General features: G+C 46.7%; 1 protein-coding gene across 1 annotated transcript; it reads right to left on the bottom strand.

Annotated features, from left to right (window-relative positions):
• Nucleotides 1-24,496: 24,496 nt before the first annotated feature.
• Nucleotides 24,497-26,391, bottom strand: LOC125516428. Its single transcript, XM_048681877.1, has 2 exons — nucleotides 25,146-26,391; nucleotides 24,497-24,537 (listed from the first exon to the last, which is right to left on the bottom strand). The coding sequence occupies exons 1-2, from the start codon at nucleotides 26,389-26,391 to the stop codon at nucleotides 24,497-24,499; spliced, it is 1,287 nt and encodes a 428-aa protein (XP_048537834.1).
• Between the last annotated feature and the right edge of the window lie 634 nt (nucleotides 26,392-27,025).

Raw genomic sequence — 27,025 nt, 5'->3', positions numbered from 1 at the left:
GCCAGAGGGACCTGCCTCGGAGGGTACTCTTGCCGCACAATGCCCGCGCGGGGATCAGCCCTCAACCAAGTTGTAAGTAAAAGGGTATTCAATAACGAAAATATCTTGCTCTATTTCTGAGGAAAATAATCAAAGCATTTATCTTGCAGTTCGGATCTTAGCCCTTCTCAGCAGAGTTCGTCTTCGGGGGATCTTCTTCCGGAGATGATGGAAAGCGAAACGCCTCCCCCTGCCACACTACCTTATGAAGCGGGCGACCCCGTGGTGTCGTCGCGGAGGGCTTCTCCTGATCCGGCAAGGCCAGAAGGTAATCCTATGGCCACCCGAAGTCCTCAGTATCCGGCTCTCGAAGAGAGCAATCAAAAGAGTCTGGCACCGTCTGGTGTGCGGTCGGACGTACTGAGGGGTCTGCTGGAGAAAACGGCTATCTCAGAAGAGCACCACACATTGATGGGTATGGTGATTGAAAGGATTTCGTCCACCAAAAGCGGGCTGCATGAAGCCTTTATGAGTCTACTGACGGGTTTTGAGGTACGTGAAATGATGTACATTTTTGAAAGTACCGCACATTTTTAGATGTGCCCTGTGTAGATAGTAGCCCCTGAGACTCTGGTTGTCGTCGAAAACGCTGGCAAACAGAGGATCATAGTCCCAGGTAATAACCAGACTGCTTTTATATGCAGGTGGTTGAAGCTCCGGTGGCTAGCCGGACTAATGGGTTTGCCGAACTGAAGCGGCAACTGGATGCGGCAGATGCCGACATTGTACTTGTTAACAAGCGGCTTGACGAGGCACAGGGTAGGTGATTTTTCTGGTGAATGTCACATAGTAAGAGCAGCATGATGCCAGTATCTTTAATATGTTGTGACTGTAGATGGAGCTGCCATCGTGGAGACCCTTCGGGCGGAGCTTACCCGAGCCAAGGAGCAAGCAAGGAGTAGTAATGCGGCCGCTTTAAAGGCGGCCGAAGAGTTAAGGGCCGAACAGGCCGCACATTGCGGGAGCAAAGAAAAAATTGCCAAGATGGCCGTGGAGTTAAAAGATGCTGCTGACCGTTACCGGCTTTTGAATAGGAAAACCGGGTGAAAGCGACGGACCTGGAGAAGGCCCGGGTGGCTGCCAAGTAAGCCTGCTCCAAAATTAGAGCGATGAAGGAGGAGCTGAATCAAGCTACAGATATCGTGTCTGGGAAGCCCTTCTTGTTGCGGACTAAGTTCGGAGATCCGAAGTATGCTTCTCTGGACCGGCTATGGAGTTCTGCGAACGCGTACATGGATTTGGCTGCCAGCGTTGCTGATGTCGCTGAGTACTTCAAGGATCAGAAAGGTCCCGAAGTGGAGATGCTGTTCTGGTCACAGTTTCATGCTCCAGTCCGTCTACTGCTGCTGAATGAGCGATTAACCGTTTGGGCTGAGCTCCATAGGTTGTCCTGACTTGCCATGAGGTCCGTTGTGGATCACCTATGGCCGGGAGGGCCAAGGCAGAGTAGCTACTTTAGCTTAGTGCAACAATTCCTTGAAGCTGTGCCATGCATCGATGTTGTAAAGAGATCAGCGTGCATAGAAGGTGCGCGGATGGCCCTTGCCCGTGTCAAAACATACTTGGCGGAGATGGAGGCCACCACTGTTGCGGCACAGGGTTCAGCCATAGGCCGAGTGGCTGCCGAACACTACTTTGAAGAAGTCCTTGAAGGCGCTCGTTCGATAGAGGCGTGATGCTCGAAGAATATTATTTTCCAGTGACATGTATTCCCATTGTACAAACAATGTTTTATTGAACTTATCAAGGCTGTATTTATACTTTTGCCAGTAAGTGCTATGATGCCTCCTGTGCGGCCGTTTATGTATATATTGTTGGAAATATGCCCTAGAGGCAATAATAAATTGGTTATTTCCTTGTTCATGATAATCATTTATTATCCATGCTATAATTGTATTAATTGGAAACTCAGATACATGTGTGGATACATAGACAACACCATGTCCCTAGTAAGCCTCTAGTTGACTAGCTCGTTGATCAATTGATGGTTACGGTTTCCTAACCATGGACATTGGATGTGGTTGATAACGGGATCACATCATTAGGAGAATCATGTGATGGACAAGACCCAATCCTAAGCCTAGCACAAAGATCGTGTAGTTCGTATGCTAAAGCTTTTCTAATGTCAAGTATCATTTCCTTAGACCATGAGATTGTGCAACTCCCGGATACCGTAGGAATGCTTTGGGTGTGCCAAACGTCACAACGTAACTGGGTGGCTATAAAGGTACACTACGGGTATCTCCGAAAGTGTCTGTTGGGTTGGCACGAATCGAGACTGGGATTTGTCACTCTGTGTGACGGAGAGGTATCTCTGGGCCCACTCGGTAGGACATCATCATATGCGCAATGTGACCAAGGAGTTGATCACGGGATGATGTGTTACGGAATGAGTAAAGAGACATGCCGGTAACGAGACTGAACAAGGTATCGGATACCGACGATCGAATCTCGGGCAAGTACAATACCGCTAGACAAACGGAATTGAATACGAGATTGATTGAATCCTCGACATCGTGTTTCATCCGATGAGATAATCGTGGAACATGTGGGAGCCAACATGGGTATCCAGATCCCGCTGTTGGTTATTGGCCGGAGAGGTGTCTCGGTCATGTCTGCATGGTTCCCGAACCCGTAGGGTCTACACACTTAAGGTTCAATGACGCTAGGGTTATAGGGAATAGATATACGTGGTTACTGAATGTTGTTCGGAGTCCCGATGAGATCCCGGACATCACGCGGAGTTCCGGAATGGTCCGGAGGTAAAGATTTATATATGGAAAGTCCTGTTTTGGTCACCGGAAAAGTTTCGGCTGCTATCGGTAACGTACCGGGACCACCGGGAGGGTCCCGGGGTCCACCAGGTGGGGCTACCTGCCCCAGAGGGCTGCGTGGGCCAAGTGTGAGAGGGGACCAGCCCCAGGTGGGCTGGTGCGCCCCCCACCAGGGCCCAAGGCGAAGAGAGAAGGGAAAAGGGGGAAACACTAGGCTCAGATGGGCCTAAGGCCCACCTAGTGGTGCGCCCCCCCCCTCTCTCCCCCCTTGGCCGCCCCCCTAGATGGGATCTAGGGCTGGCCGCCACCCCTAGGGGTGGAAACCTAGGTGGGGGCGCAGCCCCTCCCTTTCCCCTATATATAGTGGGGTTTTGGGCTGCCATACAGACGAGAACATCTCCTTCTTGGCGCAGCCCTACCCCTCTCCCTCCTCGTCTCTTGCGGTGCTTGGCGAAGCCCTGCTAGAGTACCACGCTCCTCCACCACCACCACGCCGTCGTGCTGCTGCTGGACGGAGTCTTCCCCAACCTCTCCCTCTCTCCTTGCTGGATCAAGGCATGGGAGACGTCACCGGGCTGCATGTGTGTTGAACGCGGAGGTGCCGTCCGTTCGGCACTAGGATCATCGGTGATTTGGATCATGGAGATTACGACTCCATCAACCCCGTTCACTTGAACGCTTCCGCTTAGCGATCTACAAGGGTATGTAGATGCACTCTCCTTCCCCTCGTTGCTAGATTACTCCATAGATTGATCTTGGTGATGCATAGAAAATTTTGAATTTCTGCTACGATCCCCAACAGTTGCATCATGAGCTAGGTTTTTGCGTAGTTTCTATGCACGAGTAGAACACAAAGTAGTTGTGGGCGTCGATTTTGTCAATTTACTTGCCGTTACTAGTCTTATCTTGATTCGGCGGCATTGTGGGATGAAGCGGCCCGGACCAACCTTACACATACGCTTACGTGAGACCGGTTCCACCGACTGACATGCACTAGTTGCATAAGGTGGCTGGCGGGTGTCTGTCTCTCCCACTTTAGTCGGATCGGATTCGATGAACAGGGTCCTTATGAAGGGTAAATAGAAATTGGCAATTCATGTTGTGGTTTTGGCGTAGGTAAGAAACGTTCTTGCTAGCAACCTATAGCAGCCACCTAAAAAACTTGCAACAACAATTAGAGGACGTCTAACTTGTTTTTGCAGCAAGTGTTTTGTGATGTGATGTGGCCAAAGGATGTGATGAATGATATATGTGATGTATGAGATGATCATGTTCTTGTAATAGGAATGACGACTTGCATGTCGATGAGTATGACAACCGGCAGGAGCCATAGGAGTTGTCTTAATTTATTTATGACCAGCGTGTCAACATAAACGTCATGTAATTACTATACTTTATTGCTAACCGTTAGCTGTAGTAGTAGAAGTAATAGTTGGCGAGACAACTTCATGAAGACACGATGATGGAGATCATGATGATGGAGGTCATGGTGTCATGCCGGTGACGATGATGATCATGGAGCCCCGAAGATGGAGATCAAAAGGAGAAAAGTGATGATGGCCATATCATGTCACTATTTGATTGCATGTGATGTTTATCATGTTTTTACATCTTATTTGCTTAGAACGACGGTAGCTTAAATAAGATGATCCCTCACTAAAATTTCAAGAAAAGTGTTCTCCCTAACTGTGCACCAGTGTGAAGGTTCGTTGTTTTGAAGCACCACGTGATGATCGGGTGTGATAGATTCTTACGTTCGAATACAACGGGTGTTGACGAGCCTAGCATGTACAGACATGGCCTCGGAACACATGCGAAACACTTAGGTTAACTTGACGAGCCTAGCATGTACAGACATGGCCTCGGAACATGGAGGACCGAAAGGTCGAACATGAGTCGTATAGAAGATGCGATCAACATGAGATGTTCACAGATGATGACTAGTCTGTCTCACGTGATGATGGGACACGGCCTAGTCGATTCGGATCATGTATCACTTAGATGACTAGAGGGATGTCTATCTGAGTGGGAGTTCATGAAATAATCAGATGAACGCAATTATCATGAACATAGTCAAAAGGACTTTGCAAATTATGTCGTAGCTCACGCTTTAGTTCTACTGTTTTAGATATGTTCCTAGAGAAAATTTAGTTGAAAGTTGATAGTATCAATTATGCGGATTGGATCCATAAACAGAGGATTGTCCTCATTGCTGCGCAGAAGGATTATGTCCTTAATGCACCGCTCGGTGAGCTGACCCGCGAATGTCGGTTGTGGATGTTGCGAACATCTGACATACACGTTTTGATGACTACATGATAGTTCAGTGTGTAATGCTAAATGGTTTAGAATTGAGGCACCAAAGATGTTTTTGAAACATTGCAGAACATATGAGATGTTCCAAGGACTGAAATTGGGATTTCAGGCTAGTGCCCACGTCAAGAGGTATGAGACCTTTGATGAGTTTCTTAAGCCTGCAAACTAAGGAGAAAAGCTCAACCGTTGAGCATGTGCTCAGATTGTATGAGTACAACAATCGCTTGAATCGAGTGGGAGTTAATCTTCTAGATGAGATAGTGATGGTTCTCCAAAGTCACTGCCACGAAGCTACTGGAGCTTCGTGATGAACTATAACATATCAGGGATAGATATGATCCTTGAGCTATTCGCGACACCGCGAAAGTAGAAATCAAAAGGGAGCATCAATTGTTGATGGTTAGTAAAACCACTATTTTCAAGAAGGGCAAGGGCAAGAAAGGGATACTTCATGAAACAACAAATCAGTTGCTGCTCTAGTGAAGAAAACCAAAGTTGAACCCAAGCCCGAGACTAAGTTCTTCTGTAATAAGGGGAACGGTCACTGAAGCAGAACCACCCTAGATACTTGGTAGATGAGAAGGCTGACAAGGTTGACAGAAGTATGTATTGGACATATATTAAATGTGTACTTTACTAGTACTCCTAGTAGCAGCAGGGTATTAGATAGCGGTTCGGTTGCTAAGTGTTAGTAACTCGAAATAAAAGGCTACAGAATAAACGGAGACTAGCCAAAGGTGAGACGACGATAGGTGTTGGAAGAGTTTCCAAGGTTGATGTGATCAAACATCACATGCTCCGTCTACCATCGGGGTTGGTGTTAAACCTAAATAATTGTTATTTGGTGTTTGCGTTGAGCATGGACATGATTAGATTATGTTCATCGCAATGCGGTTATTCATTTAAGGAGAATAATGGTTACTCTATTTATTTGAATAATACCTTCAATGGTCTTACACCTAAAATGAATGGTTTATTGAATCCCGATCGTAGGGATACACATGTTCATGCCAAAAGATATAAGATAGTAATGATAGTACCACATACTTGTGGCACTGCAATTTTAGTCACAATGGTATAAAACGCATGAAGAAGCTCCATGTTGATGGATCTTTGGACTCGCTTGATTTTGAATCACTTGAGACATGCAAATCATACCACATGAGCAAGATGACTAAAAGGCCTCGTTTTCAGTAAGATGGAACAAGAAAGCAACTTGTTGGAAGTAATACATCTTGATGTGTGCAGTCTAATGAGTGCTGAGGCATGTAGTGGATATCGTTATATTCTTACTTCACAGATGATTTGAGCAGATGCTGAGTATATTTACTTGATGAATCACAAGTCTGAATTGTTGAAAGGTTCAAGTAATTTCAGGGTGAAGTTGAAGATCGTCGTGACAAGAGGATAAAATATCTATGATATGATCATAGAGATGAATATCTGAATTATGAGTTTGGCGCAGAATTAAGACATTGTGGAAATTGTTTCACAACTAATACAGCCTAGAACACCATAGTGTGATGGTGTGTCCGAACATCATAACTGCACCTTATTGGATATGATGCATACCATGATGTCTCTTATCGAATTACCACGATAGTTTATGGGTTAGGCATTAGAGACAACCACATTCACTTTAAATAGGGCACCACGTAATTCCGATGAGATGACACCGTATGAACTATGGTTTAGAGAAACCTAAGCTGTCATTTCTTAAAAGTTTGGGGTTGTGACGCTTATGTGAAAAAGTTTTAGGCTGATAAGCTCGAACCCAAAGCGGATAAATGCATCTTCATAGGACACCCAAAACAGTTGGGTATACCTCCTGTCTCAGATCCGAAAGCAATAGGGATTATTTCTCGAATCGGGTCCTTTCTCGAGGAAAAGTTTCTCTCGAAAGAATTGAGTGGGAGGAAGATAGAACTTGATAAGATTGTTGAAACTTTACTTCAACCAGAGAGTAGCGGAGCACAGGAAAAATGTTTCTGTGGCACCTGCCTCAGTTGAAGAGAAAGCTAATGATGATGATCATGGAGCTTCAGATCAAGTTACTATCGAACCTCATGGGTTGACAAGGGTGTGTACAACTTCTAAGTGGTAACCCTGTCTTAAAGGTCACGTTGTTGGACAACGATGAACCTATGAGCTATGAAGAAGCGATGGTGGGCCCGGATTCCGAAAATTGGCTCGAGGCCATAAAATCCGAGAGAGGATCCATGTATGAAAACAAAGTGTAGACTTTGGAGGAACTACTTGATGGTTGTAAGGTTGTTAGGTACATGTGGATTTTAAGAAGAAGACGGACGTGGACGGTAATGTCATCGTCTATGAAGCTCGACTTGTGGTGAAGAGTTTTTCACAAGTTCAAGCAGTTGACTACGATGAGATTTTCTCACCCGTAGCGATGCTTAAGTCCGTCGGAATCATGTAAGCATAAGCTGCATTTATGAAATCTGGCAGATGGATGTCAAAACAAGTTTCCTTACCAGTTTTCATATGGAAAGGTTGTATGTGATACAATCAGAAAGGTTTTGTCGATCCTAAGGATGCTAAAAGGTATGCTAGCTCCAGCGATCCTTCCCTGGACTAGAGCAAGCATCTTGGAGTCAGAATATATACTTTGATGGAGTAATCAAAGTTTATGGGTTTATACAAAGTTTGTTAGAAACTTGTATTTACAATAAAGTGAGTGGGAGCACTACAACATTTCTGATAAGTATATGTGGATGACATATTGTTGATCCGAAATGATGTAGAATTTCTGGAAAGCATATAGGGTTATTTGAAAGGTGTTTTTCAATGGAAAACCTGGATTAAGCTACTTGAACATTGAGCATCAAGATCTATAAGGATAGATAAAAAACGCTTAATGGTACTTTCAAATGAGCACATACCTTGACATGATCTTGAAGGTGTTCAAGATGGATCAGCCAAAGAAGGAGTTCTTGCCTGAGTTGTAAGGTATGAAGTTAAGACTTAAAGCTCGACCACGGCAAAAGAAAGAGGAAGGGCGAAGGTCGTCCCCTATGCTTTTGTCATAGGCTCTATACGGTATGCCATGCTGAGTACCGCACCTGATGTGTGCCTTGCCACATGTCTGGCAAGAGGGTACAAAGGTGATCTAGGAGTAGATCACGAGATAGCGGTCAAAATTATCCTTAGAGGAATAAGGATATGTTTCTCGGTTATGGAGGTGATAAAGAGTTCGACGTGAAGAGTTACATCGATGAAAGCTTAACACCTATCCGGATAGCTCTCAGTAGAGATACCGGATACGTATAATGGAGCAACAATTTAGAATAGCTCCAAGTAGAACCGTTATTTGAAATGGCTCCAAATATAGCGTAGAGATTTGCAAAGTACATACGGATCTGAATGTGACTGACCCGTAGACTACAACCTCTCTCACAAATAACATGATCAAACCCAGAACTCATTGAGTGTTAATCACATAGTGATGTGAACTAGATTATTGAACTCTAGTAAACTCTTTGGATGTCGGTCACATGGCGATGTGACCTGTGAATGTTAATCACATGGCGATGTGAACTAGATTATTGACTCTAGTGCAAGTGGGAGACTGTTGGAAATATGCCCTAGAGGCAATAATAAATTGGTTATTTCCTTGTTCATGATAATCGTTTATTATCCATGCTATAATTGTATTGATAGGAAACTCAAATACATGTGTGGATACATAGGCAACACCATGTCCCTAGTAAGCCTCTAGTTGACTAGCTCGTTGATCAATTGATGGTTACGGCTTCCTGACCATGGACATTGGATGTCGTTGATAATGGAATCACATCATTAGGAGAATCATGTGATGGACAAGACCCAATCCTAAGCGTAGCACAAAGATCGTGTGGTTCGTGTGCTAAAGCTTTTCTAATGTCAAGTATCATTTCCTTAGACCATGAGATTGTGCAGCTCCCGGATACCGTAGGAATGCTTTGGGTGTGCCAAACGTCACAACGTAACTGGGTGGCTATAAAGGTACACTACGGGTATCTCCGAAAGTGTCTGTTGGGTTGGCACGAATCGAGACTGGGATTTGTCACTCCGTGTGACAGAGAGGTATCTCTGGGCCCACTCGGTAGGACATCATCATATGCGCAATGTGACCAAGGAGTTGATCACGGGATGATGTGTTATGGAACGAGTAAAGAGACTTGCCGGTAACGAGATTGAACAAGGTATCGGATACCGACGATCGAATCTCGGGCAAGTACAATACCGCTAGACAAAGGGAATTGAATACGGGATTGATTGAATCCTCGACATCGTGGTTCATCTGATGAGATAATCATGGAACATGTGGGAGCCAACATGGGTATCCAGATCCTACTGTTGGTTATTGGCCGGAGAGGTGTCTCGGTCATGTCTGCATGGTTCCCGAACCCGTAGGGTCTACACACTTAAGGTTCGATGACGCTAGGGTTATAGGGAATAGATATACGTGGTTACCGAATGTTGTTCGGAGTCCCGGATGAGATCCCGGACATCACGAGGAGTTCCGGAATGGTCCAGAGGTAAAGATTTATATATGGGAAGTCCTGTTTTGGTCACCGGAAAAGTTTCGGGTGCTATCGGTAACGTACCGGCACCACCGGGAGGGTCCCGGGGTCCACCAGGTGGGGCTACCTGCCCCAGAGGGCTGCGTGGGCCAAGTGTGAGAGGGGAACAGCCCCAGGTGGGCTGGTGCGCCCCCCACCAGGGCCCAAGGCGAAGAGAGAAGGGAAAAGGGGGAAACACTAGGCTCAGATGGGCGTAAGGCCCACCTAGTGGTGCGCCCCCCCCCCCTCTCTCCCCCCTTGGCCGCCCCCCTAGATGGGATCTAGGGCTGGCCGCCACCCCTGGGGTTGGAAACCTAGGTGGGGGCGCAGCCCCTCCCTTTCCCCTATATATAGTGGGGTTTTGGGCTGCCATACAGACGAGAACATCTCCTTCTTGGCGCAGCCCTACCCCTCTCCCTCCTCGTCTCTTGCGGTGCTTGGCGAAGCCCTGCTAGAGTACCACGCTCCTCCACCACCACCACGCCGTCGTGCTGCTGCTGGACGGAGTCTTCCCCAACCTCTCCCTCTCTCCTTGCTGGATCAAGGCATGGGAGACGTCACCGGGCTGCATGTGTGTTGAACGCGGAGGTGCCGTCTGTTCGGCACTAGGATCATCGGTGATTTGGATCACGGCGAGTACGACTCCATCAACCCCGTTCACTTGAACGCTTCCGCTTAGCGATCTACAAGGGTATGTAGATGCACTCTCCTTCCCCTCATTGCTAGATTACTCCATAGATTGATCTTGGTGATGCATAGAAAATTTTGAATTTCTGCTACGATCCCCAACATATATGTATATAACCTGAAAGATGGTAGTCGTCAGCTTCAGCCCCCACGCATATAATGCGGGGGTGTTCGCAGAAGACGCATGTTCACACTTGATCCAATGTCTTGGACCATTAAGGAGGTGATAGCGCAGCGAACTAGGCAACGGGACTATAATGCTTTAACACTTTCACTTAGCCAGAGGAGTTTGACAGTGGGGCTACTATATAGCCCCCAGTGGCTCCGCGCTCATCCGGATTCGGGGCGCGTACATGCCTGGCCGGGAAACAGCCCTTTGTTAAGGCGGAGGAATCCCGAAGATTCCGCTAGGTCATCGAGTGGTTGACCAGTCTCACGCTATATCATGACAGTCAGTTTTCGGCTTTCTCTACTGAGGTGCTCGTCCGGATGAACCAGGGCACAATCGCAGTAGTTCTCCTGGTGCCGCATTAGCCGATAGAGCAGAACGTAAGGTAGCAAAACACAGGAGCCGGGAAAACCCAACATTTGACCAAAGACATGATTCGGAGCTGATGCATATAAGGCCAAACTCGCGACGCTGAACACTCACTAAGGTATTCGGTCTTTATGATGTAAACCGGGCCTAAACAGTGCCCTTTGTAATAAGCCCCTGGTGTCCAGGTACGTGCAATATTCTGACGTGGCCACATGACAATACGTCAGCATCCCTCTCAATTGTACTGAGAATCCGAGGGATGTGTATCAACAAGAGACAGTAAAAAAGGTTTACGCAGGGTCTTAATCTAAAAAGAATCCTTGGAATGGGTCCCTGCTGCACGTCTGCGCCTGTGTCTCTGTTGTGCCATATTCTGGACGGGTGTAGCATGATGGTCATCGGAAAAAGAGAGGAACTTAATTGAAAAGTTGCCGTGCAGAAGGAAAGTTATACTAAATAAACAATATATAGTTCAAAATGAGTAAAGTTGAGCCTAATTGCCACTTGTGCGCGCGCACGTTGAGCCCCTTGTATTGTAATAGGGGTATAGCCATCAAACCTGTATCAATTACATATAGCTGCACCCGACTCGTCCAACCGTGTATGTAGTCTTAATGACCTGTCAGATGCTTTAGTTGGTGAGGCCGTTTAGTGTGCGGCTGCCAAGGCAGTCGCGCGGTCTTCCGCGCGCAAGGAGCGCTCAATATTTCCATTTACTGTAATGATGCCACGTGGACCGGGCATTTTAAGCATGAGGGAAGCGTAATGCGGTATTGCGTTAAAGCAAGCGAAAGCTTCGCGTCCGAGTAGTGCTTCATAGCCACTTTGGAACGGAGCGATGTGAAATGTTAAATTTTCGCTGTGAAAGTTATCGGGGAAGCCGAATATAACCTCTAGTAGTAGGGAGCCCGTGCAATGGGATTCTGGGCCTGGCGTTACTCCTTTAAAGGTAGTATTGCTATGGCTAATTTTTGTTGGGTCTATCCCCATTTTGCGGACTGTGTCCTGATATATCAGGTTTAAACTACTACCGCCGTCCATCAGGACTCGTGTGAAGTGGTATCCGTCAATTATCGGGTCTAACACCAAGGCAGCCCATCCTGCACGCCGGATACTTGCCGAGTAATCCCGATGGTCGAAGGTGATCGGTTGGGACGACCAGTGGCAGAACTCCGCTGTGATAGGCCCTGGGACATGTGTCTCTAGGAGTGCCGCTTTGTTTCTCCCCTTTGTCACGTGTAACACGTTTACTGTTTTAACTTCTGGTGGGAATTTCTTTTGTTCCCCAGTGCTTTTCTTGCAAGGCTCATCCTCGTCTTCGCTTGGTGTATCCTGCTCCTTGTGTTCGGTGTTGAGCTTGCCGGACTACTTGAAGACCCAACATTCTCTATGGGTACGATTTGCAGGTTTATCGGGGGTGTTGTGGATCTGACATATTTTGTCCAGAATCTTGTTTAGGCTGGACAGTTCGTCTCTGTTGCCTTTGGAGGGCAGCTTTTGCTGACCTGGCCGAGAGCATCTGAATCCGACGTTTACCGCCGTGCTCTTCGGGATGTCTTCTTTATTCCGGCGCTTGTTTTTGCTGCATCGTTGTTTCTGGTTTTCATCCCTGACTTCGGATGTACTTGGGTCGCTGGTGCTGCACCGGGCTAACCAGTTGTCCTCGCCCGCACAAAAGCGGGTCATGAGGCTTGTTAATGCTGCCATTGTTCTCGGCTTTTCTTGGCCGAGGTCTCTGGCGAGCCATTCGTCTCGGACGCTATGCTTGAAAGCTGCTAAGGCTTCGGCGTCCGGACAGTCGACTATTTGGTTCTTTTTAGTGAGAAACCTATTCCAAACCTTTCGGGCTGACTCTCCGGGTTGTTGAGTTATATGACTTAAATCGTCTGCATCCGGTGGTCCGACATAGGTCCCTTGAAAATTTGCCAGAAAAGCGTCTTCAAGCTCTTCCCAGCTTCCAATGGAGTTTTCGGGGAGGCTTTTAAGCCAGTGCCGAGCAGGCCCTTTGAGCTTGAAGGGTAAGTACTTGATGGCATGGAGATCATCTCCTCAAGCCATGTGGATATGGAGGATGTAGTCCTCAATCCAGACCCCAGGGTCTGTCGTTCCGTCATACGCCTCTATGTTTACGGGTTTGAATCCCTCTGGAAATTCGTGGTCCAGCACCTCATCGGTGAAACATAGGGGGTCTGCGGCACCCCTTTATTTGGGTGTACCATGGTGTTGGGATGTTTGTTGTGTTGCATTGCATACTGGAGTGCGCTTGCGTGGCCCGTAGATGGATCTGGTTGCGCCGTACTTTTGATGCGAGCCCTCATGTGGGTCGCGTACTGGCTTATGTGCGGCGTCGTTTGCTGCTCTATGTTGGCCACGAGGACGTCTATCCGACCGGATGGCCGTTTTGTTTTTTGATTGCGGGGGATCTACGGCCTCCTCAACAAAATCAGATAGCAGCTTTCGCTTCGGGTAGCTCTTGGTATGGCGATTACCACCGTACTTCGCTGCAGTGTTAAGTACTTCACTCCATCTGATTCTGAGTGTGTCTTGTGCAGTCCTGAGCCTTTGCTTCTGCTTTTTCAGACTCCTGGCAGTGGCAACAAGCCTTTTATGGGTATTCTGTTCCTCCGGGTGCCTTTCTGGTGTGATGTTATCAGGACTGTTATCTTCGACGGAGTTGTGTTGTTCGGTTTGATTCTCCGTGTTGCCGTGGTCGGACGACGGTTCAATGCCGTGTTTGTTGTCCGCTGGCTCGCCTTTCTCTATCACTGGGTTTATATGATCGTTGCTTCTGCCGAGACAGGATTTGGAGAGGCGCTTACGCCGCCGCTTTGGCTGCTTCTCGAGGGAACAACCTTTCGATGTGTCCTTCCATTCCTCGTCGTCGTTTTCTTTGGGTGTGTCCATCATGTATACATCATATGATGAAGTGGGCGTCCAGTGCCCTGTGGGCAGTGGTTCATGTTCGTCTCCTGCATCGTCATCCATACCATCGATGTCTTCGGAGTCGAAGTCGAGCATGTCGGTCAAATGGTCGATAGTGGCTACTAAGTGGGTGGTGGGTGGGCGGCGAACTTCTTCGTCATCCGCGTCCCAATCCTGCCGAACATAGTTCGGCCAGGACTCTCCTGACAGGGAGAGAGACCTTAATGAGTTCAGTATGTCGCCGAAGGGCGAGTGCTGAAAGATATCCACGGAGATGAACTCCATGATCGGCGCCCAGTCGGATTCGATAGGCACGGGCGTAGGTGGTTCAGAGTCCGTGGCCAGGGAAGAATCCGGCAGTTCGGCGTCACGACTCCCGTGAAGGGTAAGGTCGATATTCGGCTTGATCGCCGCTGAGAATATGACCTCCGTGGCGGGGTCTATCCACCCGTCCATGGATGGCGCAATTGGCTCTGAATTGAGGGTCGAAGCGGTCGCCGGTGCGGTCTCCTGAACACTGTCCGATGGTAGAGCTAAATCATGCTCATGGTGACCGTGCGGCGCACTCGGCAGGGGCTCGAATTCATCGAAGATCATGTCTCCGTGGATGTTGGCCGTGTAGTTTAAGTTTCCAAACCTGACCTGGTGGCCAGGGGCGTAACTCTCGATCTACTAGATGGCCAAGCGAGTTGGCCCGCAGTGCGAAGCCGCCGAATACAAAGATCTGTCCGGGGAGAAAAGTCTCACCCTGGACCGCATCGCTATCGATGATCGAAGGAACCATCAAGCCTAACGGTGACGACACAGAGGAACTCAAAATGAAAGCACCAATGTCGGTGTCAAAACCGGCGGATCTCGGGTAGGGGGTCTCGAACTATGCGTCTAAGGAGGATGGTAATAGGAGGCAGGGGACACGATGTTTTACCCAGGTTCGGGCCCTATTGATGGAGGTAAAACCCTACGCCCTGTTTGATTATTCTTGATAATATGAGTAGTACAAGAGTTGATCTACCACGAGATCAGAGAGGCTAAACCCTAGAAGCTAGCCTATGGTATGATTGTATGTTGTCCTACGGACTAAAACCCTCCGGTTTATATAGACATCGGAGTGGACTAGGATTACACAAGGTCGGTTACAAAGGAGGAGATATACATATCCGTATTGCCTAGCTTGCCTTCCACGCCAAGTAGAGTCCCATCCGGACACGGGACGAACTCTTCAATCTCGTATCTTCATAGTCCAATAGTCCGGCCAAAGGATATAGTCCGGCTATCCGAAGACCCCCTAATCCAGGACTCCCTCAATCCCCATGACCAACACCACCCCCTCCCCCTCCATGATCATTCTTGCACCAAGGGATCCCACCCCTGAGGAGAATAAATTCTTGACGCGTCTTTGTGACACAAACCTAATAGAAATGTATCTAAAACCATTAGATATTGGGCAAAATATGGCCTTGATGATGTTTCCGTTCATGAAGATTGGGCAACTAGATACATGGTTTTAGGCAACTGTATGGTTGATTGTGGGAAACTGGATACATGGTTTTAGGAACCAAGGGATAAAGAACATACACATGTTTGTTTTTGGAGGGGTTCCCAAAAATGAACTTAATACCCTAAAAACACATTGTGGTTTTAGTTATGTCCACATGGCCAACTCCACCCCCTCCCCCTCGACGATCATTCACCAAAAATTTTATGACCGCACCAAGGGATTACACCCGAGGAAAAGAAATTCTTGACGCATCTCTACGATACAAACCTAATTGAAAGTTATCTAAAACCTTTAGATACTAGCCAAAATATGGTCTTGGTAATGTTTCTATTCATGAGGATTGGACAACTGGATACATGGTATTAGACAAGAGTATGGTTGACTGTGGGCAACTATGACACCTGAGAAAAAAGGATAAAGAACAAACACGTGTTTGTTTTTGGAGGCGTTCAGACTTCACAGAAATAAACTTCATCCTCTAAAAGCACTTCGTGGTATTATTTATGTCCCCATGACCGGCTCCCCCCCCCTCTACAATCATTCACCAAAGTGTTTACGATTTCACCAAGGGAATCCACCTGAGGAGAAGAAATTCTTGACGCATTTCTTCGACACAAACCTAATTGGAAGGTATCTAAAACCTTTAGATACTGACCAAAATATGGTCTCGGTAATGTTTCTGTTCATGAGGATTTAGCAACTGGATACATGGTTTTAGCCAAGAGTATGCTTGACTGTGGGCAACTATGACACTTGAGAAAAATATATAAAGAACATACACATGCTCGTTTTTTGAGGGGTTCACAGAAGAAAACTTAATCCCTGGTTTTAGTTATGTCCCCATGACCAGCTCCACCCCCCCCCCCTACGATCACTTGCCAAGTATTTACAATCGCGCCAAGGGAAACCACCCGAGGAGAAGAAATTCTTAACGCACCTCTATGCCACAAACTTAATTGAAAGGTATCTAAAACCTTTACATATTGGCAAAAATATGGTACCGGTAATTTTTCTATTCATGTGGATTGGGTAACTAGATACATGGTTTTAGGCAACTATACCTAAAAAAGGATAAAGAACATACTCATGTTTGTTTTTGGAGGGGTTCAAAAAAACTTGATCCCCTGGTTTTAGTTATGTCACCATGACCAATTTCACCCCTCCCCTCTACAATCATTCGCCATGTATTTACAAATCGCAATAAGAATCCTAACCAAGGAGAAGAAATTCTTGACGCAACTCTATGACACAAACTTAATTGAAAGGTATCTAAACCTTTAGATATTGGCCAAAACTTGGTCTTGATAATGTTTGTGCTCATGAGGATTGGGCAACTTGATACATGGTTTTAGGCAATTGTATGGTTAATTGTGGACAACCATGTTATCTTCCAAGACTTGTGCATTAAAAAAGGGATCCGAATTGTGAAGGGCAACTCTGGAATCTTTTTTGTATGTGTTTTTGTTGCTTTCTAATTTATGGCCTACAGTTGCTCTATTTTGGTTGAAAGTTGCACTATCCTTATTGGCCCCTTTTTGTGTTGCTATTTTCAAAGGGAGGATAATGCAGGGTTTCAAGACGGGTCGTCGAACCAAGCTTCTAGTTAGTTTGAAAGATAATGACATGAAGAGCAATCAACCTGGTTTGTATCATGTTGCTTTATTTGATGTGGTTACTTGCCTCTGATGTGGTTACTTTTACCAGCTAAAGGAGGCAGCCCCAAATTTCCTTTTCAAGTGTAAAATGGATGAGGAGGGGGTGAGAATTTAGTTTTGATGAATGGTCCACCACCGAAAACTTATGCATTGGCTTATCATGATTGTGTCTCGTTCGATGGAACCAACCTTACAAACATGTATAACTTGGGGATGCACAAACATGAAATGATAGGGAAGAAAATAAAAGTTGTAAATTAAAACAAAAAAGCAACTATATTCTCTAACACTGGCAACCAAAGTGTGATTCATGGGCCACTATACTCTCTAACACTGGCAATAGTATGATGCAACTATTGTCGATCAACTCAACAATATGTCAAACAGAAAGAAGCATGTGTGATATATGTAAAAACAAAAAAAAGTATCTCAAAAATGAAAAAAAGGATATCTGAGAACCCACAATTACCCCATGTTGCTCCGTCGTTTCACCTCGTTCATCATTGGCATCATCGACCCTTTTTGCTTTTGCACGTCATTCTGGGAACACAGAAGAAAAAACATGATGAGCGACAAGACAAAAAGTTAAGCATACATACACAACTATACACCCCTTAACCAAACACATGATGAGGGACAAAACACACAAAAGTAAGCAAACACATTGAGCGAAAAAACACAAAAAAGTAGGCAACTAGCATACACTACTTGGGCAACTGATGTGCACCCCGAAATCCGCCCTATGCAACTTCTCAAAACTGTTAGAAGCTGATAAACAATAGTCATGGGTTTCACCCACTACCACCCCTGGTTACATAAATAAAAATCTTGGGAGTTTTTGATAAAAATCAATGATAAAAAATATGCTCCAGAGCACATCACAAAATTTGTGTGCTCTGATTTGTCTGACAAACAGCTGATACATAAAAAAACTAGATGAACCAATGGGCATTTTGCAAACCTCTCACAAACGTTGATGTACATACATAGGCACAAGCACATGCATACACAACTCATGTGTTGATATACTCCTTTGCAGCTCGGCACTAAGCCTATACCCGTTGACTAAGCCTCTTCCACGGGCAAAACATGATCAGCACCAAAGCTCCATGGGTGTTAGAATCATTACTGTGTAATCTAGATTATTGACTCTAGTGCAAGTGGGAGACTGAAGGAAATATGCCCTAGAGGCAATAATAAAGTTATTATTTATTTCCTTATATCATGATAAAAGTTTATTATTCATGCTAGAATTGTATTAACCGGAAACATAATACATGTGTGAATACATAGACGAACAGAGTGTCACTAGTATGCCTCTACTTGACTAGCTCGTTAATCAAAGATGGTTATGTTTCCTAACCATTGACAAAGAGTTGTTATTTGATTAACGGGATCACATCATTAGTTGAATGATCTGATTGACATGACCCATTCCATTAGCTTAGCACCCGATCGTTTAGTATGTTGCTATTGCTTTCTTCATGACTTATACATGTTTCTATAACTATGAGATATGTAACTCCCGTATGCCGGCGGAACACTTTGTGTGCAACCAAACATCACAACGTAACTGGGTGATTATAAAGGTGCTCTACAGGTGTCTCCAAAGGCACATGTTGGGTTGACGTATTTCAAGATTAGGATTTGTCACTCCGATCGTCGGAGAGGTATCACAGGGCCCTCTCAATAATGCACATCACTTAAGCCTTGCAAGCATTGCAACTAATGAGTTAGTTGCGGGATGATGTATTACGGAACGAGTAAAGAGACTTGCCGGTAACGAGATTGAACTAGGTATTGGATAGCGACGATCGAATCTTGGGCAAGTAACATACCGATGACAAAGGGAACAACGAATGTTATTATGCGGTCTGACCGATAAAGATCTTCGTAGAATATGTAGGAGCCAATATGGGCATCTAGGTCCCGCTATTGGTTATTGATCGGAGACATGTCTCGGTCATGTCTACATTGTTCTTGAACCCGTAGGGTCCGCACGCTTAAGGTTTCGATGACAGTTATATTATGAGTTTATACTTTTTGATGTACCGAAGGTTGTTCGGAGTCCCGGATGAGATCACGGACATGACGAGGAGTCTCGAAATGGTCGAGACATAAAGATTGATATATTGGAAGCCTATGTTTGGATATCGGAAGTGTTCCGGGTGAAATCGGGATTTTACCGGAGTACCGGGAGGTTACCGGAACCCCCCGGGAGCTAAATGGGCCTTAATGGGCCTTAGTGGAAGAAGAGGAGAGGCGGCTAGGGCTAGGGCCGTGCGCCCCTCCCCCCTAGTCCGAATAGGACAAGGAGAGAGGGGGCCGGCGCCCCCCTCCTTCTCTCTCTCTCTTTTCCACCTCACGAATCCTATTCCAACTAGGATTGGGGGAGAAGTCCTACTCCCGGAGGGAGTAGGACTCCTCCTGGCGTGCCCTATGGTGGCCGGCCGGCCTCCCCCTCTTGAACCTTTATATACGGAGGCAGGGGCACCCCAGAGACACACAAGTTGATCCACGTGATCATATTCTTAGCCGTGTGCGGTGCCCCCTGCCACCATAGTCCTCGATAACATTGTAGCGGTGCTTAGGCGAAGCCCTGCGACAGTAGTACATCAAGATCGTCACCACGCCATCGTGCTGACTGAACTCTTCCCCGACACTTTGCTGGATCGGAGTCCGGGGATCGTCATCGAGCTGAACGTGTGCTAGAACTCGAAGGTGTCGTAGTTTCGGTGCTTGATCAGTCGGGCTGTGGAGACGTACAACTACATCAACCAAACGCTTCCGTTGTCAATCTACAAGGGTACGTAGATCACACTCTCCCCTCTCGTTGCTATGCGTCAACATGATCTTGCGTGTGCGTAGGAAAATTTTGAAATTACTACGTTCCCCAACATTATCAACCCCCTCCTTACTTCAAATATCTGAGCAACTACTACTCAAGTTGAAAGCAACTCATGCCGCATTATCAACAACTCTTGTATTTCAACTATCTCGCCTTGTCTCTCACTCTAGTTTGCTTTCGCCACCACCGCTGACGTGCCCGTGCTCTGCTCTAGAGACGCCACCATGACCTGCCCCCACCCAACCTCCTCCCGGCACAAAAATCTCTCCCCATGCAAAAATCACTAAGCAAACTCCGGTCCTGGCGAATCAGTAAAGAACCAACGCCACCGCCGTGCCCCTTGAGCACTACCCCCATGACAACGCTACTCCGGCGAAGAAAGGAACAACGGCCACTCCTACCCGCATACCCTTCAAACTACCCCACCCTCCCCCCGACCACAAAAATTGTCGAAATGCTTGTCTCGATTTGGCTGCCGCATGGGTCAATACCAGTCGCTATCATGCCCCTGTTCGACTCCGCGGCCACGCCACCACGAAACCAAGCCATCCCTCGAAACGTCCTATTTTTTTTTGAATTGAGCACAGGGAAGAGTGGGAGCAGGGTTTATCTCTGCATCGCCTATTTGAGCCTGTGGTCGCCTCCCATGATGGTGAATCCCAGCAGAAACCACACCAAACTCACCGAAACCCTCGCTTCCTCATCGTTGGAGGGAAATGGGGAATGAGAGCACTTACTTGTGGCTAAAAAGTTAAGCAACTAGAATGGTAAAAACATCCTGATGATAAAAATCAGTACAATCTACAAGCAAAAACACTGATTTTCATTTCTTAGAAGTAGTAAAAAAACAAATAATTGCATTCAGACGATGCTTGCTTTTGCGCAAGAACAGTCAGGTACCCCTGGTTTCCTGATAGACTTTTCCCAAAAAACAACTCCAGGTTGTAAATTTGAAGCAACTTTACTTATAACTGAGGCAACAAATGCTAAAAAGTGAAGCAGCTAGAATGCGAAATAATAATAATCTTGGTGCAGTACAATCTCCAAGTAAAAACACTGATTCCATTTTCTAGAAGTAGTAAAAAAAAGCAAGACACACATAGGTTAATAACTTGTGTTATTTTTGCAGGCAACTTTGTGGGAGAAGTATGAACACCTTGGATCAATCGACTTAATTAGTAGACAATAATTACTCATCTCATCTAGGAAGCTGAACTCAGACTTCGGGATCTAGCAGCAGCACACAAAACTGACCAGTGAGTTGAGGAATTGAGGAGGGATGAGGAAAGAGAGAGACGAAACTGGGCTGCTGCTGATGGATCTCCTCCTTCCTAGGCGAGAAGGATGGCCGCATGGATCCGCTATCATGTGTGCTGGTTATATAGGGACAGAAGTCCAAGTGAGGGCTGCCAAATCCAAGCGAACAGAGGGGGAGAGAAAGAGGCGGGGTATCTTGAGTTGCTCTGTGGAACAAGGGTCGGAGCTGAGGAACCTCCATGGCACGTGGCCAAGCTTGGAGGTATAGGTGATTGCGGCCATGGCAAATCTGGACCTAGTCGATCTCCCTCCCCTGGTGAAGGAAGGAAGAGAGGGTGGAGACGAGGGGAGGAAGAGAGACAGTGGGGGAAATGGCAGATATTATGTCTCCGGGGAAGCCAAGGAGACTGCGGCGCTACTGCTCTGTCTCCGCGGGCGTCCGGCACGCCGGCTCCTCTGGTCCACCACCTCCTCCTCGACCTTTGACCATCGATGCCGACGCCCTTCCTTCTTCGCCACCTCACTACTCGGGCCAGACGGAGACAAGGAAAAGGGGATTAGGATTAGGCCTTTTTCGGAGAGGAAGGTTAGCGAAGCTGTGGTCTATGACTCTCGTCGTTTAGCGCGTGCGCTCAAGCCAACCAGAAAGCGCAGCTGCACTTTTAAGTATTTGGGTACAATCATTTCCATACGGTTAAAATTCACTTTTGCACACGCAAATGCGACTGTCGCTTTGCGATGGTGGGCGATAGGCAGTCCATTGCGCACACTATGAAATGACTATGCATGACAGGGTTCGAGGATGCAGACATTTTGTTCAAATCAATCTTATGCACGTGATGTCAGAACCTATAGCAGATGTTGAAGTCAAAATTCAACGTACTCGATCTGGACTTTACCTCATGAGCAATCCGTACGTGTCCCCAACCCCTTTTCTTCAGGCTGGTCACAACAGTGAGGCAAAATTTGCTGAAAGTGAAAATTTTAACGGAGAGGCTACGTATGGGCATATACATCTTAGACTACGCATTCATTTCTCGTGATTCATGCAGCTAATTTGTCATGTATAAAGAGTCAATTGATTGCTCACATGAATACATTAGCAATACATGCATGGTAGGGGATCACATAGCTGCCTTATATATGAACTTAGCGATAAGATTGGAACTTTGGATGTTCGTGTCTTTTTCTTTTTCCATACGATCTAAAATTGGATTGGGTTCCACTATCATCATATAACGGAACAAAAGACCTTAAAACCGTCCGAAGCGCAAACATAAAAGAATAGAAAAAACATCAACTAAACCTCAACTCTAAGTTCTCAGGTCCAACCACAGAAGCCTTCACCACTGCCTGCACCGCTAGTGGGAGAGAAAGAGGGAAGGGAAACCATACAGTTCACATCCTCTAGACATGGAGCGATCGCAATTAACACGCATTTTTCCCTGTTTCTCCAAAGCGCCAGGTGAAACCTTCACCAAAGATCAGTCAAATAGCAGGCATCGATCAATCATTCCTATCATCGTTGTCCTCGTCCATCTCTGATGCCCCTTCTTGATCTTGCTCCTGCATTTGGCGCCCCTCCATCGGCTCCAGCAAAGGTGCTTCACTGTCTCTTTGGCCATCTAGGGTAGTGTGCATCTCCAGTGTAGTCCTCTCCAATGTACTCTCTTGCACAAGGTATCCCACCATGAATACGAACACAAAGCAAGACATAGGATATTAGTCCTTCACGGAGTCTCGAACATGGGTAAACTCTTCCGACGGTCCCCGTTCTGGTACTTCCGACCACGATCGCCACCCTACCGAGGGTACTGACGACTTTCTGCCCCGTAACCGACCTCCGCCCGTGCCTCGTGGAGGTAGCGGAGGTTTGCCTCCAACTCCGCCTCCGAGTGGATGGAGTCGAGGATGGCTTGCTGCTTCGCCGCCTCCTCCACCTGGCAACCTCAAAGTCTCTCAAGCGTCGGCCATGCCAAAGATGGCAGTCGAAGATGCTACATCTGCCTTGGCTTCCTCCTATTCCTCCGCCTCCGAAACCGCGTCCTCCATGGCCGCATTCAGCGCATGCTGCTCCATGCTCACGTCCTACCCCTCCTCCTCCTGCTCCGGCGAGTCCGGAGGCAGGCCGGCTACAATCCAAGAGGCACGCCATGCCCGCATCTCCATGGAGCTCTAACCGGCACTCTAGAGTGGGCACTATGTAGTTGGTGATCAGCTACTAGGCCATGACTACAGGCGAACGGCGAGCTTCAAATTACGAGCGGTTGTGGAGTGGCAGTGTTGACGGGAAGGAAATGGGGCCGCGGCTAGTGTTGGGGGGGGGGACCGTCTCTATTAAACAGATGAATTTGTCCCCTTGGGCGGCACACCGGAGTGCCGTTCTCACTAGACTGTCGGGTTTCAACAAGTGTCCACGTGGGCCCTGCATGTCAGTTTGACGTGGCGGACGTGATTGTGACCAGTCCTTGACCGGTTCGTCTGCCCGGACATATAGCAGGCGTTTGAGAAGCCCGACTATAGGTGTTATTATGCTTGGTTTCTTTCTCTTAGTTATTTCGTTTGCAGAGTGCCCTTTATATTTCTGGGAAGTGAAAGTTTCCTCGGGTCATGTTCGGTTTTTAGGCGTTTGTCCCAACAGGGATTTAATCACCATTGGCTTCGAGTGAAGCCCTATCCCTTGTAATCCAAGTCTAGTTCAATGTTGTTCATGCGGGGAATTCGGTTTAAAAATTGCAGTGGGTAAGCATGCATCCTCGAACATTAGGAACAATAAGGGAATACGGTGTAAAAAGGCACTTCCACTATTTTAGACATTATAGTTGAAGCAAAAAATGCTCAGGATGGTTGTAAATATTAAGAGGTACAAAAAATAATGTGAGGACACCAAACACATAATGGCATTTAAGAAAACTGAAACATTCACGAAGCTCAAAGAAATAAAACACTGGCGGCCATAATTTGATCATTATGAAGTAGGGGCACAACCGCATACTGGACGGCAAGGCAAGATACCGTCCACAGGAGAGCGATCAACAACGACACCTAGTAGCTGCACATGAGCCAGAAAAAAGCAACAATATTAAAAGAAGGCCGGCTCTTCGTGGGACATGTATATGGAAAATATGCATGTAAGCATGTTGACAAGAGCAACTCATGATGCAAACACAACTCAGATCATGAACAAGTTATTAAGAACTAGTGGTCTAACTCAAAGGCACACCTTTTACAAATGAAGAACTTGATAGAAACTAATCATTTTAATACACCAGTAACATAAAGAAAAATAAATCATTCATCATCTTATTAATTATGTAACCATGACAAAAAGACATGCGTATAGCAAAAATAGAAATGACCTCACCTGTTCAACCAAAATAGCACACTGGCAGATCTCTTGTGTTCAGAGATTTGGATCCACCCATTTCCACCCAACTCCCCTGCCTATATCAGATGAAGCCCAATAAATCAATGAAAAAACATGGAGAAGTTGGATCATGACAATGCATGGTATACTATTGTGACAAGTACAGTACATGAAGCCACATTCGCTGTCAGGTGGAAAAGATAATTATAATATTCCTTTACCAAGACATGTTTGGACTACTTAGAAGTTTAGAGAAAATACATTCATACAGAACACAAGTGCAGAGACTATGTACAGGTTAACGCCAAATATAGCTGAAAGAAAATATGAACAAATTGGAAAAACTCAGTCTGCTCAAATTGAGCCTTACTTGTTATTGCTCGAATTTGAAGAAGTAGTATTATTTTCCGATGAAAAAGTGCATGCCGCCATGAATTGATGATTAGTATGAAGAACAAATAAGACAAACATTGTCTTGCAAGGAGATAGATTGAGTGAAAAAACGTAACTCAAGCTTTAATAATCCAATCGAGAGTAACTATTTTTCAAAGATTAGATGGTTTCACTATACTATTTACATGGAGTAAACAATTACTCACATCACATGAACACTAGTACAACAAACACATATCAATAGTAATTGGAACTGATCTTAATTGTTACAAATGAGGTACAGAGGTATTACCTGCAGTGTAGAAATTTCTGTAGGGAAAGTAAACCGTATGAGCCCACCCATCCGTTTTAGAAATTAATCTGATCTGCATCGACTTAAGGTGGAGCATGAAGTCGCCACTGTACGTAGACAGAATCATCACATTTAACTCCTCGTCATACCCCACCATCTCTGCATTTCTGAAGGCGCAAGAAAAGATCCCCTCCAATTGATTGATTTTCTGCATAAGCACCCATCCGGCAAGACCATCAGAGTTCAATTTCCTCTCCCATATATGAATGCCCTCCCACATATGAATGCCCGGTTCCGACTTAACGGCGAGGCCAAGAACACTATCGTCATCTGTCCGTAGGAGCTGAAAGGACCAGCTGTTGACATGTTGGGCCTCTGCCGGAATCTCGATTACACGAAGGGTCTGCCTTTCAGTATCAAATGCAAGGATTTCGCGTCCATGAAACAACCAGTAAACTGTTTTCCCGATGAGGATGCCAGGCCTTAGTGTCAGAACCATATCTGTAGTCGACGTTGAGACAATATTCCCCCATACACCTGACGCTGATTCATAGACACAAGAGAATGATGTCTTCAAGTCTCTACTGGTGCAGATCAAGACCAATTTGAAGGCCGGGCTGAGGAAGCAATCCTGGTGCACATGCCCATCTTGATCGTCAGCACACATCACCGTGGCGCTGCACAAACAGAAACTCTCCCTTTTGACGTCATGGAGCTCTAGTGGAAAAGGCACGCGGTGCTGCTGGCCGTTGAGGGGATCCCACACGAAGACCTCGCACAGAGACTCACTGAGCATGACGGCGAGGCCGTGACGGCAGCCAAGTAATTCCCAATCCACCCCGTGCTCTGGCACAAACAAGCGTTGGGCCGGGATGCGATTGGGCGGGTCGAAGACGGGAGTGAAGACGGAAGTGAAGGCAAGAGACCCTTTGGAGAAACCCAACGGAGGATGTCTCCTCAAGCTGTGAAGAAACCGATCAAAGAAGCGTTCGTCGGGGATGCGGTCGGGCGGGTCCAAGATGGGAGTGAAGGCGGAATATCTGAGACGAAACCCTTTGAAGAAGCCCAAGAGAGGAGGTTCCGGGTGGTGTCTGCTGAAACGGCGGAGGAAGCGGGGATCGGAGAGGATGCGGCGCCAGCGCGTGCATACGAGGGAGGCACGGGAGAGCGTTGACGGCAGCGGAGGGAGCCGGAGGAAAATCTCCCGGAGGAGGTCCTCATCCTCCAGCGGCGATGAAATTGACATGGCGCGGCGGCTGGAGTTTTCCTCCTCTTTTTGCCGGCAAGTAGCTAGCCTGGCCGCGTGAAGCCTGGCACGCGAGGAACCGTGCGACCCCTCCGCCTGCTGGACACGGCCGCCCGGAGCTGCTGCGGTCGGAGTGGATGTCGGGCGTCGGCTGATCGGGAAGCGGGACGCGTCTGGAACGGATCGGGAGATTGGAACTTTGTTATATGAACTTTGCGGTCAGATTGGAACTCCGTGTCCGTATATGCCCGTTACTTATATGAGGTTACAAAAAAAAGGACAAGTTAGTTTCGATTCCGCTTCAATATGTTCCACTTCATAGCTCGGAAAGTCAGATTCATTTGTGATCCGTGCCCGGCCTCTCGTACGGATACGATGATCGACGTGCTGACTCGGAGTATAGTCTGTTTATCTCCACTTGGATAGGCAGGTCGCAACATTTAGAGCAAGGGTAATTCCAGCAAGGATCGATGTCGTTGGGATCCCAACATCTTGGTGAATGGTTAGAGGAACAATGATATTCCAATGATGGTTAGAGGTATAGAGGTAAATCTTAAAATAAATCTAGCAATAATGCGAGCACTAGGACTTGAACCTTGGTGTGAATCACCAAGGTTCAAGTCCTAGTGCTCCC

The sequence above is a fragment of the Triticum urartu genome, chromosome 6 (assembly GCF_003073215.2).
Source record: "Triticum urartu cultivar G1812 chromosome 6, Tu2.1, whole genome shotgun sequence".
In the NCBI taxonomy this organism is placed as follows: Eukaryota; Viridiplantae; Streptophyta; class Magnoliopsida; order Poales; family Poaceae; genus Triticum; species Triticum urartu.
The sequence above is the reverse complement of the archived record's forward strand: the minus strand, read 5'-3'. Positions and strand labels throughout refer to the sequence as shown.

What these genes read in the sequence shown, in the direction of transcription:
- LOC125516428 (XM_048681877.1), bottom strand. Translation starts at nt 26,391, where the DNA reads ATGTCAATTTCATCGCCGCTGGAGGATGAGGACCTCCTCCGGGAGATT. An exon ending in CAGAAATTTCTACACTGCAG is followed by an intron (nt 24,538 to 25,145) that starts GTAATACCTCTG and finishes CATCTGATATAG; the next exon opens with GCAGGGGAGTTGGGTGGAAA.